Source organism: Fulmarus glacialis, unplaced genomic scaffold, assembly GCF_000690835.1.
Source record: "Fulmarus glacialis isolate BGI_N327 unplaced genomic scaffold, ASM69083v1 scaffold24414, whole genome shotgun sequence".
NCBI lineage: Eukaryota > Metazoa > Chordata > Aves > Procellariiformes > Procellariidae > Fulmarus > Fulmarus glacialis.
The window spans coordinates 1-16,429 of record NW_009209052.1 but is presented as its reverse complement, the minus strand read 5'-3'; the positions used below and the strand labels follow the sequence as shown (position 1 = coordinate 16,429).

General features: G+C 41.7%; 1 protein-coding gene across 1 annotated transcript; it reads right to left on the bottom strand.

Moving 5' to 3' along the window:
* Positions 1–477: 477 nt before the first annotated feature.
* LOC104076020 (chromosome unknown open reading frame, human C17orf104) lies at positions 478–15,015 on the bottom strand (the record flags this gene model as incomplete). The annotated part of the gene is made up of 7 exons (XM_009576716.1): positions 478–701; positions 4,119–4,299; positions 8,091–8,225; positions 9,890–11,750; positions 13,264–13,368; positions 13,484–13,641; positions 14,890–15,015. Coding segments are annotated over 7 exons (2,790 nt in total), but the record flags the coding sequence as incomplete, so codon positions are not given.
* Between the last annotated feature and the right edge of the window lie 1,414 nt (positions 15,016–16,429).

The following is a 16,429-nucleotide window of genomic DNA, read 5'->3' as shown; positions in this document are numbered from 1 at the left end:
AATATTGGGTATTCTTAGCATTTTTTCCTCCTGTTTCCAGGTATTAGTTTGATAAGGAAACCATTTTTACATCACAATCTTATCTGATACCAGACACCCTGTTAGACTACAGTCTTTAAGAATCATTATTTTAAAACCTATTTCCTAAAGTAGAACTAAAAGAAGTTATTGGAAGAGTAGTACACCAGGGTTCACCTGCAGAAGTTAAATAATATCTTGGCTGTTAATTAATTGTTCTGATTATTTTTTAAGTTAACATTCACCAGTTCGGCTTTACAATACTCTGACGCTGCCTGTAATGCTAACAGTTTAAGTAGAACCCGAGAGCCCTTAAAGCAAATTCAACTTCTCATCAAGATACAGCTTTAAATACGAGTATCAGTAGTTCAAACTTTACAAATAATTAAAAAGAATTAGTGTATCACCTCTCATACATACAGACCGTGGAGTGTATTTTTGCATGCAACTGGTATTTCATTAGTGCTTGCTTACTTCAGCCCTCTGATTTAGGATGCTGCAGCTGTTCACGTTTTCGCACACTTTTTCTTCAGGTTGCACTGCCTCCCGAGCAGCTTTCTCCGGATCTAGTTTTCCAGCTGAAGATTTCGGTAAGGTCATCTGGAGCGCGCACCAGAGAATCGTACGTGCTTTACGTGTTGCTACGCTCATCTCTCTAATTGCCAAAGCAAGAGCAAACACATCTGCAGGGAGGAACCGGCGTTTTAATCTTTATTACACAGGTCATCAGCAAGCACTATTTGGGATTAATTCACTCTGGCAATGCTAAAACTTTTTAGGCCTTTTTAGTGTCTGTTTTTGTGTCTGTCTCTTTATAAGGTTGTAAAAGTTGAATCTGAGAAAGTAGTGATTTTTATGCCCTCATACAAAGAGGCAGGTATACAGAATTTAGGTATGTACTTTGTGAAAGCCCCTACTTAGCTGTCACCTATTATCAGGAGCACCTAAAGCCTTACGGTCAGCTCTGTTTTTGAAAGTACTCCATGTGCACACATACTAAAGGCATCTCACCCCTTCCTGTGCTCATGGCTGAATGATCATAGCAACCCCTCCAGATCCACAAAATGGATCCTTTGCCCATCTTATTAAGACAGGTGAAGGAATAGCTCGTTTATGGCATTTCATTAAAGCATACAGATCATGTTCTGCAAAAACGTGTCAAACCCCACCACTTTAAAATAGAGTAAGGTGGTGCAGTGGTCCATTTCTTCAACAGCAATGTCTTAACGCATAGAAAATGCTTTGATTTTAATTCCAGCCTGTGTGTGAGGAAACAAATTTGATACCCTCTTCTAGGCACCAGAGTTTTCAGCCAGAACTTGTGTGTTATTTTGGGGCAGGGGCACACTCGCTCCTCTTGGAGCTGGGTCACACTACACGACACGTTGGGCTGCACAGAACACACGTGTGCACTTGCCTCCCTGGTCAAACACTTCCATGGGGTTTGGAAGCAGTGGAAGACTTTAAGTCAAAGTCTGCTCTTCCAAGTGCTCCTGCTCAGTAAGCACGACTGCGGTTTCATTTTATCGCAAAAACCTGGCACCTACCTTCAACCAGTGTTCTTGGATTCACTGTTCCTGGTCAAAGCATTCCCCTCCGGGCACTACTAGGGGTGCCTCAGAAAAGGGCAGAATTTAAAGGCCTAACCTTATCCCCTCACCATCCCTCTTCACCAGCTTGTCTGGCTCTCACTGCCCGGGCTGGTTTCTGTGAAACCCCTTCCGAGACATCCTTCCTTCCTTCCGCACAGAACGACCACTGATTCCTCTACAGTTACCACTGCTAAGCAGGAGCAGTACAGAAAACTGATTTAGGTAACTGTGAAGAATCACCATGAAAATCCACTTGTCCAACACAAGTGTCAGCCACCCAAAGAATTTTAGAAGGTAGCATTTGGAAGGGTAACTCTAGAGAAATAAAGGACAGAATACAGAGTGGGAGGACGTGATTATCAGGTCTTGTATTTTCAAAATTCCAATTTCCACACCAAGCTTTGTGGAATAAAGAAGAGACTACAGGAATGGCGTCATCTGGACTGCCTAGAAGAAGCTAAGAAACAAGTGACACGCACATAAATGTGCATCTCAAAGCTGTAAGATACGGTTGGCATTTGGGTCACTAGCAGGGAAGAAGGGAAAATCCCACAGTGATAAGGAAGAGTTGTTTTAAAGTCTTTGGCTAAATGCAGTGCCTGAGAGTTACAGACATTAAAAAGGTCTTTTCTCCCCTCAGAAGATGATCTGTAACATCTATATCCTTCTGAGAGATCTTGAAAACTAAATCTAGGGCAATCTCTAAGCAGAGGTATGCTCAGACAACTCTGAAAGGCTTGATGGTTGTTCTGGGTGACAGAGGGCACTCTGTAAAACCCTTTTTCTGATCATTGTGATTTTTTCCAGAACCTCATTAAGTGGTCAAAAACATTTACAAACAACTGCCAGATACCTTGTACAGTTCCACAACTTCAGTGTGTAATAGTAGAATTTTTCAGACCCACGTTGTACATGAATACAACCGATATGAGGCAGCTCAGATCCATCTGCTTCCCACTTAAGTAAATCTGTGTTGCAACTAAAGCGGGGGAGCTGGGAGAAGACCATGGCTCATGTATGAATTTTATTTAAATCAAACTTCCTGGAACAGAGTACACAATAGACAGGTCCTGCCTGATAAGATTGGTACTTAAGATCAGTTCAGATGGAATAGGAAGGTACTGTGGAAGCAGGGCTGGGCTGGGGAAGACCTCTTCTCAAACAAAACAGAACTATTAACAAAAAGAAAGCTCTGCCAAAGAGGAGATGCACAGCTTCAGGCATTTTCCTCAAGGCTTTCCCAGACATGCAGCAAATACAGTTACTACACTGAATAATCTACTGTTTGAAAAATCCTCCCCAGTTGCCACGACAGGCTAACACATCTTGGAGACAGACAGTATGGAGGATGAGGGGTAGACAAAGAAAGTGCAACCCTTCTAGTTAAGTAATCAGATCCCACTGTGCAAAGCCCACTTCTTTCTCCTCTCCTCTCAAAGCAACTGGACCAGGGAGCAGATCTCGAGGTCCGACAGCTCCTCTCTTCCAGACTACTTGGTTCCGAAGAGCTAATTGATCTGGTTAAGTAGTAGCACCAAGTGAAGCCAGCGCCAATTATGTTCATGGGCTTAAACACCCAAAAAACCCCTTCACCTTAACAAGTCACATAATCTTCAATCAAGGTAAAGAGAAACAAGAATGACGGTGAACAGGTGAAAAGAAAAAATTGCTATTGTATATCTTTTGAAGTAAACTTGAGAATTACAGAACTGCATGACGGGACATCCCAAAGAAGTAAAATAATCCATCTAATTCAGTTGTGGAAAGAGAGGCAGGAAGTGAACAGAACAGTCCCACAAATGCACGAAAGCTTCTGACACAAAGCCGTAGGTCAGAGCATTGCAGGTAGCAAGAATTTATTCTGCCTCACATCTAAGAGAGAAGGGAATTTACCATTCTTCCTGTGAACTAGTGAAAGATTAAGCTGAATATTCTGCATATTTTGGATACCATCAAGAATAAAAACATTCTGACCAATATATTTTTGTGTATCCATCCAAAATATGATTTCTATTTTATGTCAACCTACAACAGAACATGCCTGAAGAGGAAATCCATTCATAACACAATGCCGTCTTGGTCTCTTTGCACAGATGCAGCATGGAGGTACCAAGGAAGTTCTACGTAGAAATACAGACAGGGCTAGAGGAGCGATGGGAACAGGAATATGAGGGACAGGGGGAAAAAAGAGGCAATAGCTTAATAGCATCTCCAATCCCAAACTGCATTACAAAAAAAACCCCGCTAACTTTTTATTACTTGCTAGTTTATTAATTGAATAAATGCACTCCGAATTGATTTAACCCATTTATCTCTAAAACCCAGTTTTAGTGTCCTCTTAAAACCACCACCTAAAACCCATACAGTCTGCCTTTCTCAAAGCTCTAGACACGGAAAAGTAAATTAAAACTTTAATACAAAACCCCTCACACTTTTTTTTTTTTATAGACCTGCAATACGCATAGAATTTTTCAGCTACCTTATAAAAGTACATAAGCATAGTTATACCTCTGTCATCTTGGCATCTGGGAGCTCCTTGCCTCTGTCGATTTGAAGCATTTACAATTTCATCTTTTCTACGTGACTGCACTACATGAATTACCTCCAGATGTTTATCAAGAGCAGTAGAAATGTTAGCATGAAGGGGAGAACTGCGAAGGCGCTCCATTTTTCCCAGTAAAGTCACAACCTAATGAACATTTTACATGTTACAGGAGTTCACACTGTACTCATCTAGACTTACAAGAAAATTAACCAGATTAGGAAGAACAGATTAACGACAACCATTATTTTCTTTTGAGAACACTTCATAAAGTTATAGTTAAAGTAGTTAAATTCTTACCCAGGATTTCTTCTTCTCCAAAAGCTGTAGAATACCTGGGTGTGCACAGCACAACAGCAAAGCTAAAATACCCAAATGTTAGGACACCCGGCTTACTAGTTAATAATGGATATATACAACTTTGAGACAACCACGTAACAGGAGGTGGTTCCGTGACAATGTGCATTCCTCTGAATTAGGACCACTGTGGTCCTCCCTTCCATCAGCACTGCTGCAATTATCACCTGAAAACCAATCGCACAAAGACTGGCCAGTTTTCACCCAGATGATCTCCTTGTGCTGTGGCAGCGCAAAGCAACGGGCAACATGGGAGAGCAGCAGTCTCCACTAGGATTGGCTAAAGCTGCTGTGGAACCACACGCGTAGTTCAGGATGGATACTTGGCACTAAAGGAGCTCTTTCAGAGAATATCGAGCACAACCACTCAAAAATCATTCAGTTTTGATTAGTTAATTGAAAATTTGCATCTTTGTTGTCTTGTTTATCTTACAACAGTCAGGTTACTATGAATTTCCCCTTGGTGAGCGATTCATCAACCGTGGTTCACAGACCACTGAAGAATCTGGTTACTAGTCTGCTGAAAGAGATAAAACTAAAAATTCCAAAATTGTAATGTTTACTGGGCAATGGCTACACTTGATGCCCTATAAAGAAGCCTGATGATTAATGGTCATCCGCAGGTTAAAAATGAGAAACAGAGGGCCTGGGAGCACAGCGCAAAGCGATGTTCTTGGTATTTTCTTGCAACAAAACGATTGTAGGCCTCCCTAGGAACAGGACTGGCATGGAGTTTTTAAAATGTAAGAAAGAGTGGCTGACAAAGGCATTTGAACCACGACAATTTGCCCAAACTGCCCCAAGTATCCTCAGAGCAAGCTGCTGGCCAAGACAGTTATTTTGGCAACAGCAGAACAAAGCAGCCTACTCCTGGCCAAGGGCTCAGCAGAGAGCATTCAGGAAGGAGCAAGCTCCCGCTGCCAGACTTGTCCTGCTGTCCCTTAGGTCTGGCGAAAGCCTGGAGGGGGGGAAACGTAGGCAGGAATAAACTGCGCAAGTTACTGTGACAGCAGCAACAACCAATAAACTCAAAAAGTGACATTTAACATTTGTAAGGAACCTGAGAGTTTAAGAAAAAATGAAGGGAGAACTTCACACGAACAGCTGAGGAATCAGTCACTAGGATAGGAAACTAAAGTAGGTAAGATTGTTTGAAAATCACTGGATTTGTTTCTGAAGAAAAAGCCGTATTTTAAGGAGTGGCATAGTAGGATTATATAAGCAAGTGAAACAAAGTAAGATGAACCTGACAGTCATTTTCCAGTCTTACTTAACAGTATGTCCACATCCACAGAAGGACTTATGTTCTGAAGACCTGCTCTTCAGGTACCACAACATCACCCAACGGGATCCACAGTTGATAGTTAAATGCCTATGTTCTTTATACTAAGCCTGGGAGAAGTGCCAGGTGTCTAAAAGCAAAATCCACAGAAGTCAGCAAAGCTGGGCTGCTCCAGCAACCCAACGGGAACCACTGAGGGCTTGCTGAGTAATTCAGATCCTCCACTGGGAAAAGCAGCAAGCCACCAGCGACGCCAAGGCTGGAGCAGCAGGGTCTCAGCGAAACAGCCAGCAGAGCCACAGACCCCGCAAGTCCAGAGGTGAGCATGCACCATGGGATAAGGACTGACATTTCAGGCCCAGCTTTGATGACTGTTGTTCACAAAACAATGCATTTGGAACAGGGAATATAGTGCTCTCCCCAGCCCATAAAGATATCCTCACTACTGGAAACAAGCTCGTATTTCCCCCCTGGCAAAAATCATTACCAGTCCAGAATAGAAGGGCTTCAACAGGACAAGCTGAACGTCCGGCCTGAGGGTACCCCAGTGGGGTGATACGGCATTCTCCAGTTACAATGGAGCTGTGGATTTACATCCCCCCAGACACACGGGAGATGAGATACAGTCTGTACAGAGGAGATCCTGATTTAAAGTTTGTTCTCTGACTACTAAGTGGTTTTAATAGCTACCGATGACATTGTGAAGGAAGCTACTGTCACCTCTCCATCAGCTATGCTTTGTTCTGGACCTGAAAGCAACTGCAAGTGGAAGTCTCAAATGAGAAAACTGAAGTGCTTGACCACCAAGAGGATTTAACTAGATGCTCCACACTACGAAGAGTTAATCCCAGATTCAGCCAGCTCAACCTCCACTTGAACCTTTGTACCAGTGTTTCTCTTTGGCCATCACTAAGCTTTTTGATGTTAGAATCCAGGTTCAACAGTCCCACTGTGGTTTTAAAGCATTCTTAAAACTACCTTTCAGTTGCTACTAACAAGTGTTTGAGGTTCTATACCCTGAAGCTTGGTTCCTCAAATGGCTAGAGAAGATTAAGTCCTTTTTTAGACACAGTTTTAAAGTACTAGGACAAGGACAGGCAAGCCTTCTGAAAGTGGAAGTTTCCTAACACTGTTCTTTTGGGGTTCATAAAACAGTAGTTTAAAAAGTGTACGCTAAGCCTATCAACACATCTTTCACTATACTCTACTCAGCTGTATGAACAAAATCAGGCAGTTGCACAAGACAGATTTCAGCAGGCAGCAAGCAGACATGGCTCCACGGCTTCTTTCACCTGCGTGAGACCGGTAGGAAAGACTGCTTCTTACCACCGCTGCCTTGGGAGCAGCTGAGCTCACAGTACTGGTTCCTCCAAGAACCAGCATTTCTCAGAACAACAGCTGCTGCCTTTAATCCCAGGTCCCCTCGCAGGGGCAGGTTTTGGCGTCTGTGCTTTCAGCCCACATTTCTCCTCCTTCTGCGGCACGAGCATCCTGGCTCTGGCCTCTCAGCCTCAAAAGAGCCAGATCAGACCCTCGCTATTCTGCTGGCAGCACAGATCAGCTCTGCTTGTGCTCGCCTCCTCCCTCTAGTCTCCCTTGCAGAATTCTGCGCAGGCTGCTGCCTCACGAAGAAGCACGATACTGCACACTGGCACCATCGTTTGGCCACAGAGCCACAGGCAGCTCAAAAGACACCACTCACGCTTGCCCTACAGGTTGTGGCTGTTTGACTTAAGCAGCAAACTAGTAACGTAGAAATTCAGGCTGAAGTTGCAGCAAATAACCATTCTGCATTAAAAAAATACAAGACTCTCAAGCAAATATATATCAAAGTCTTACAAACATTAATTAAGCTTGCTTTTTTCCCCACAAATATCTCCTCTAATACAGTGTCTACAAATCTATAGTGAACATTTCTCTGCTGAGCTGCTCAAAACAGAAAAGCTCAAAAGTCAGGCACATCTTACAGCTGTGCAAGCAGTTAGGCAGGATGACTGGATTCTGGCATCTCACGCATGCTCTTGTACTAGAAAACACATCCTCCTGGCATGTATGCACGTAAACGTGAGCCTCAGCTACTCAGTGGGTTCCCTGGTAACAGCAGCAGTGAACCTGGAGCTGTAGAAATTCTAGCAGGGACTGCTGAAATATTATTCCCTGCGTAGCATTTAAGAACAAAGCTATTTTGGGAAAAGCTGCTCTGAGCATCTTACATATCTTATACTGTACTTTAAGTTCTGTGTGATAAGTTCAATAGATTTTTTTTTTTTTTTTTTTTAAAAAAAGTCCTACAACTCACTCTGGCTTGTTCACGTAGCTGATCCACAATTAAGCGATCAACTCTTGATGGGTTTGATGTCAGCCTTGGAATCGGAGTGTTGTTAGCACTGGAAACCTTTTTCCCTTGGAAGTTCTTAGCAAGAGCTGATTCAGTCTGCAGGAAAACAAAAGAATAACTCCCTAAGGATGTAAGCTGCAAACTGTGCTTTATTACAGAAACAAGAAAAAATATCAGATATACAACTCCTTTTCCTTAGGGTTTTGGATTTTTTTTTAAAGCAGATAATGAGAATTCAGGCATTTGGGATTTAACCATTTGGTAAGACAATCACATGTTTTAAGTGAACAACTGCTTTACTCAAAGCAGTTCAACTAAAGTAATTATGCCAACATAATGTGTTTCAGAAGCGCTATGTCTTCTCACACTCTGACTACAGCCTGTACTGATTTTGCCTGTAAATAAAATGGAGGCAAGTTAGAATTACAAGGCAAAAAAGAATGAGCAAACAGATGTGGACCTCATCCATAAAATTAAAATAAAATTGTTTAAGTCAGCAAGTAACCTAAATTTTGTACAGATTAGTCAAACTACAGAAAGCTTTTTTTTTGTTTTGTTAAAGTGAAATCATATTTTATTTAGCCATCAGAAAATTACTTCGAAACCTGACTGCAAGATTTCAAATTTCAATCTCTCTCACCCCATTGTTATGTCACTCTGGAACACCTGTAACAATATATAACTAGCTAAATCTGTTTTAAAATTGCACTTCTTACATTGTTTTGTGGTGGTCCACATAAAGCTGCAGCCTAATTTTCTCCACCACATCCCCCTGCCATGTGCGTGTCAACTCCTTCTCTTTTGCACTTTTCTATGCGAGCCTAGACATCAATCTCATTCTCGCCCTGACCCCTCCATCCAAAGCAACAACCGGCTTTTGTCAGGAAATGCTTTGGCAAAACCCCGTGTTACACCCTCTCGCAGTGAAGTTTCTCCCGGACTGGCACAAGAGAGCTTCCACACAGCAGCTGTCCACCGAACCGACCGCGATTGCCAGGCAACATTTGGTCAAGCTTCCCTCTCAGAAAGTCACAGCTCCAGATCGCTTTTGAATTTCAATACCAGCTAAACTGGTGAAATTAAGACAGCTTTCACATTCAACAAGGGTAGCCTGAAGCACTTCCGCTGATGACCAAAAAGGGCAATTGCTTTAAGTAGGGCTTCAGACAGAACTACCTGAATCTTTTTGTTCAAGTGTTTTAATGTTACCCTTTTTTCAGCCTCTGTTTCTAGGGGAAAAGAGAGCCCCCTCAAATACATCTTAGGTTTAAAACTTCAGGGAAACAGGAGGTGAGAAGAACTTGTTGAAAGAACCAAAAGTGCAGGGCCTAAGAATTTTAATTAATTCTTGAAAGGATTAAAGTTTAGTCCCAATTCAACATATAATTAATGGATTTGCTTTCAAAGTTTCCAGATGCATTGTATTTATAGTGTTAAAAAAAAAGCGTAACATGGTTTTGTCAGTCGTACAACACACCTTCCCCAACCCCAACCCAGAGACTGAGAAAGTCTCTGAATTCCTGCTTTAAGTGCAACATTCAATATAACACTAGTTACGCCCCTAACGAGGCTACAAACCCTCAAAACTTCTGTTTTCAGTCCTGATATACAGGCAAGCAAACTCTTTTAACTTTGAAGTCCCATTAAGCATTTCAACTCGTAACAGTGGGAATTACTCATGATCTCTAACTGGTCTGAGTAGGATGACATCTAAATCAAATCTGTGATATGGCATATTAATTTATTTTAATTTTTTTTACCTTCTTTCTCTCTTTCTCCAAAGCTCTCCACTGTTCATAACATTCTTCCAGTCTAACGTGAAGTTCACTGGCGGGCCCACTACGGGTTTTAACTTGCCTTTGAAATCCAAATGCTGGTACAAAACCAGAAAAAGAACTGTCACCGTACATCTTATCGCTAAAATAGGGGTAGAAGCGTTTTAAATCGTCGCGGGAGCACAAGTCGTGAGACTCCATCAGAGGGACAATGGAACGGCCAAACAGGCGAGCTGATCTCAAGGGGAATGCACTTGAACCAAGCTGCTGATTACGTCTAAAGTCACCTATCACGCAATTGTTGGAAAAGCTTGGAGCCTGTAGGCAAGTCACAGGATTGACGGCGTTACTGTCTCCACTCCCCTGCCTGAGATTAAACTGACCCTGAGACTCCATTAAATCTTGGTACATGTTCTGCAACAACCCATCTGCATGTTTTTGTCCTTCCAGATCATAATGCTCACTCTGTGGCTTCAACTGGAAACGGTGTTTGTTCATATTTTCCATGATCCCAAACTGCTGAGCTGAATAATTGTCACAGAATCCGTTCGGCTGCTTTAATTTCTTTTCACTTAAATACTCAATGAGATTCTCTTCTCCACTCCTAACTAGTGCTTCCATGCAAGCAGCAGACCGAGCTCGTTCTGCAGTGTTATAACCAAAATCAAGACTTGAAAAAAATGAAGGATTATCTTGACAGTACCTGTGAAATAAATTACTATTTAAAGGGAAATTTGAAGATGACAATTGAAAAAAATCATTAGAATGAGTGGAACTTTTTTGAAAAGCAGGTAAATGATTATTCAGTTTCAACAAAGGACTTGGATTCTGAAATGGGACAGAAGCAGCCGTTTTAGTTTGAATGTTCATCCAAGCTGGCCTCACATTAGCACCTGCTGAGGGGTTTGCTGAGTTTGGTAACAATGGAAGTGATTTACAGTATTCAGAATTCTGAAGATCGGACTTGGAAAACTGCTGCTTTTCTACGCCATTTGCACAGTCACTATTCCCCGGACAAGCTGCAAAAGATTTTAGTCCATATTCAAATTTTTGCCCAAAATCAGTGCAGAATGAAGCTTCATTTGCAAACTGTTTTTCTGATAGAAGTCCTACAGCCTTGGGAAATGTAAAGTTTTGCTGATCTGAAATTGTATCTTCTATTTTTTTCTGAGTTCCTGATTTAACTTGAAATAATTTAGTATAGGGTTCTGTGTCCAGAGATGGTGCCTCAATGGTTCCATTTACTAACTTTTTATTTTCTTGGAAACTACAACTGGTGCTCTTGTTAGGCTTTGCTTTACTAGCATGAGAATATTCAGTGTATCTACTATAATCTGCGTTTTCATTATATCTGTGAAACTGCGGAAGAAACGTTTCTGCCCGCTTTTGGTGCAACTGCACATCTGCTCCTTTGGGACACACCTTCTCCCTTCCGTAAGAATAAGCATCGGCTCCCGAGTCTTTGATTACTTCTGAATACCCAACTTGGGGTGTAAAGGTGTTTTTTATGTATGGATAGTTCTGATACACAGGAGTTGTCTTAATATTCTCATTAGTCTGCACGTTGCAACAGTTGGCATGATCATTCCTAGAAGGGTATAAACACTGCTCTTCAAGGTCTATGCCGGTAAACCCGCGATAACATTCCTCTACTTTTTGCTGTGATGCAAGATTACCACTTTGCAAGTACTGCTTTTCAGCAGCAGATACGGATTCGCTACTATAAAAACCCTGTTGTGAGACAGCTCCGACAACTGGTCTTTTAGTTTCTGGCAACAAGTCATGGTGGTCTACGATTCTGGTTGCATTTATGGGCCATACTGACTTCAGGTTGGAAGGGCAACTCCTTGAAAAACAAGAAATACACGGTTAGGTTCTTATCTGTGGTGCTCCTCTTCCATTCCCAAATGCAGAAAAAGGTTTAAGAACCCAATTCTTCCCCACTCATTTCTCTCGACTGATTCAAAGATGTCTTACTCCAACTTCTATCCACTACTGTCATCACTGCAGTTTTCCTTAACTAGATGAGAAAACTGATTCTGGCTTGTCTTAAGCCACCCATATACCCTAGGAGCTACATTCAATGCCTTCAAGCTGCAAGTGATGTGTACATGCCAAATTATGTTCAGTCAACCCCGTCAAGAGATTTACTATCTGTCACCACTAAAATACTCCTGGTTAATCAGCATGTTAAGATAACCATACTTCCCAAACTACCCACAACCTTTCAAAGCCGTGTCCTAGAGCGCCAGACAAAACGCTTCTCTGCATCATTTTGCTTACTGCTCCAGAATCGCCTGTGCTTTACACTGGCTTACACTGCTTCCTGCAGGTAAATCACGAATAAGCATCTCAGCACACTTCCTTTCCTTCTGCTAATTACCGTGAGTTAACACAGGACAATCGCTGCCTGTCAGGGAAAACTGTAAACAGACTAAGTTGGAATTGTGCCTGGAAGTCATTACAGTCACAGCCAAATTTGGCAGTACTGAAAACAGAAATCCAACCTTAATGGTCTGAAGCAAAGGAATTAATAAGTTATCTTTTGATCAAGACTGACTCTCTCTAAAGTCTTCCCTCGCTTCAGCCACATAACTCGGCACACATACAGAAATCATTGGAATTTTGGGAGAAGACAGAAAGGAAGAGTGGAGTCTGGCTTGGGAATCTTGAGAACTGGGTTCCCTTTCTTACCCCTTAGACCTAGAATATCAGATTCAGGCAAAAGACCGAGAGCTCTCCAAGTATCCTGGGGATGCTGAACCTGAATCCTTCTGTGTCAAGTTATTATGACTGTTTAATGGTTTCTTCTGGTGCTAGACTATAGGCATAATAAATCTGACATTTAGATAGGCAAATATTGCTTAGGTAGCACTAACATCAAGAAATTTTAATTTTGCATGGAATTCTTCCCTTCTGCCAGTTCAGGAAAGTGTGAAAGAATACGATTTCCTGTTTTGTGTATTCTTTCTGTGAACCAAAATTAACTAAGAAACCTAAAGTCTGAATTCAGTCTTGATCTAAAAAAATAGGCCAAGGCACATATTCAAGGAGATTTATTTGGATACAGCATTCCACAATGCTTGTTAAGGACTTACTTAAAAAATGCCAATTAAAAAGTTCTGTAAATACCAGAAAGCCAGAAACTACCATGTAACTCAAGTACCCAGAGAAAAGCTTTCAAGTATCACAAGAGAAATATTAGAACATCAGGGGGAAGGAAGGGAAACCGTGAAGAGCATGAGGACTTGCCAGCAGCAGATGCAAAGATGACTAACAGAACACAGACAGTGAGATCAGCGAGGGTAGTTTTTGTCAGAGGAGGAGAATGCCAGCAGTGCTTGCATGGCAACACTCACCCCTCAGCACAATATGGCTGCGATTTATCTTGTTCTTCCAAGATGTTAGACACCAGTCCATATAAATCTGTTTCACTGCCATAATCATTCCTTTCAGGTTGAATCCTGAAAATGAATTGCACATTAATTAAAACAATTACTTCATTCAAAATAATCCATAAGCTAAATGAAACAAACACACACCTTCAACACACACACTCTCTCTGTCAAAAATGACTACCTGGACTTCATATTAATCTGGGAAGCAGCAGGCTGCTTAGTATCATCTCCATAGGTAGACCACGGTGCATATAAAAGGGAAGAGTCCACAGGTGCAGAGTACTCTGATGTTGAAAGGGAAGAACTGTACGTCTGAGGGAGCTCTACATTTTCTTCATTCTGCATTTTTATGTACAATAAAAGCATCGATTTTAATATTAAACATACCAAATTTTCATTTCATCATTCTACGCGGTTGTAACTGAGTCCACCCTTGGAGCAACCAGAGCATAAGAAGCAAGCCAGCCACATACTTTTTTATACGATGCTACAGATAACGTCTGCTGGTAACTACTGCCCAGCACATATACGCACAGGAGTAAAAATCTGGGGCTATGTCAGCCTAGAACGTCTGCACCAGTTTCTAACAGATCACCGTCGGGAGACGCTCCCTTCCTCCCAATCATTACAGGTTATTTAAGTAACTGAACAAAACTTACAGCCAATTCTTTTCTAGAGAAAAGGTCTTCTACCCAGTCTAATTGAAAAGGAGCTTGTTTGGTTTAAACACGATATGCTTTTTTAGCTCTTAGTAAGTGAAAAAATTACTGGTGTTTTCACAGGTTTAAATATTAAAGATACATGATATACTCCTTTACGGAGCAAAGTAGTCTAGCAACTACAGAAAGCGGCACACAAAGGCAGGTTTTATTCCCAGCAAGGCTTTCTGCCTAACTACGGACAGGTCTCTACTTCATGTCTCAGTTCCTCATGTCTGTAAAACACTCCTGTAAGCAAAGAGAGATGCCCAGTTGCTGGACTGAAGGACATGGAAGAACAAAGCCAGACGAGTCTCAGACAGAACAAGTAATAGGTCTATTATTGAAGGTACTGGGAATGAGTTGTCATTCATTTATTTGAGTCTTTTACCTCAGTGAAAGTTTATGGCTATGAAAGGCAAAATGAAAAGAGAGGTCTGATGTCCTTAACTGTCCTGGCATTTCCTACTGCTCAGACTAAGAAGCCCCTGCGCAACAGGCTGGTTTATATGAACGTTTGGACTACACGCCTGTGGTATGCCATAGAAATATCTGGTGCAATACCTAAGCTTCTCCTTCTTACAGATGTCTCAGTTCTCCTAAAAATAGTCATTTGCTCCTCACTTTGTCTACAATCGTTTATGCTAACAGAAGAACAAAGAACACAGTGAAATACTAAACACCACATATTCCTTCATCTGTGACTGTATTAAAAAAAGTCACTGTCCTTTCTGATTAACATTACGACAATGGAGATTTATTAATCAAACACGGTGATTTACGTTCGCCAGTATAAGCAATGGTGTTAGAAATATTTTTTGACCATTTTGTTTACACGCGACCCGAACTCTTACACAGATATAAAAAATAAATTTATAATCAACTGAACCTGTGATTTGTAGCAACCATATAGCGAGCCAGAGCCTGTCATTACGCTACTGAACGCATCAGTCAGCCTCCCGCCAGCTTCTGTGCTACTCCAACAGCGACTGCCACCTCTGAATGCAACTTTAGGCTATGCAAGACAGGGAAAAAAAGGTGGTAGAAGGACATAATTATACATAGACCTGAGAGTTGTAGATTTTATACCAACATTAACTTCTTTAACACTTTAATTTACCTGTGGATTCTGCTCATCTGAGTTTTCAGGTAATTAGTTCTACATACTGACATTAGAACGCTTTCATATTTACCCTTAGAGAAAAGCTTAATCCAACAAACCACAAGAAATTCACAAGGTGTTTAGAGACAGAGGAGGTGCAGATTAAGAAGAAAACTGCATTCTCTCTGTTTACACTAGCTGAGCTTCCGAAGGGCTGAACTGCCACAGAACACCACCAACTACAGAAGTAGAATTATCATCTCTTCCACCGACAGCAGCAGAGGAGTCATTTAGCCTTCCGCGCATCGCTAGACACCTCTTGCCCTTTCATCACTGTTCCTATTGCATCAGTTATGTTACATGAACGCACATTTTCAGATTTCAGGAGCTAGAATTTTGCTGATACACACACTAGGAGCTACGGTGGAAATCTGCCCCATTCTGTAACTATGGGAGAAACAACTCCCACCTAAGAAACACCCCCTCCCCATCACCAACCTGGAAGTGCTCAGACATAGGCGGCCAGTGGGAGCAAGAAATGAAAACAAAACAAAAAGTTAGGCGTCTTTTCTTCCCTTCTTCAGAAGGAAAATTTAAAGTTAAAATAAAATTGAGTAGCTAAAAAAACCTTTAGCTCACAAATAAAAATATTTGCATAATATCTAAAATGTTACCATAGCAGCTCATTTGAAATGCTTATTAAATTCAGAAAAAGTTCAAGTTTCACAGGACTAGTTCTGAATAAGCACTCTTCTCTATAAAGATGTTCTTCTATAGCTACCTGAGGATGAAAACAGACTCTACATCTAATGTATGTGGCCTACAGCACGATCTTCCTTCTAGTTTACGCTGCAGTTACACCAATGTATTAACACACCATCTTTTTCAGACACATTTTACAAATATGAGAACACGCAAAGTCAGAATTAGCGGGGAGCACAGCTCCATTTCTTATACTTATTATGCCATGTTTCCTCCTTAGTTATCTCCTTGTTCAGTAAGAACACCCAGCACTTAAATGATTTGTGATCTCCAAGAATGAGGAAACGTATAGGTACAGTGAGCTGCTACTAGGATTTGTGACACCCCCACTCCCACCAAACCATACACACCCATTTATTTCCCAAATGGAAGTTTTTCAGGACACTGAAAAGTGTTTTCATGACACTTTCGAGCTCAGTTTCACCACACCTGTTACCACAAGACAGGCCCAGGTCTAGACGGCGCAGGGCCTTGGGTGGCCCCTCACAGGAGGGCACCCCGGCACTAAGCCCAGTCGTGGCAGCAGACACACTGCGGGGGGAAGGGCGCGAAGCCTCGCCCAGCC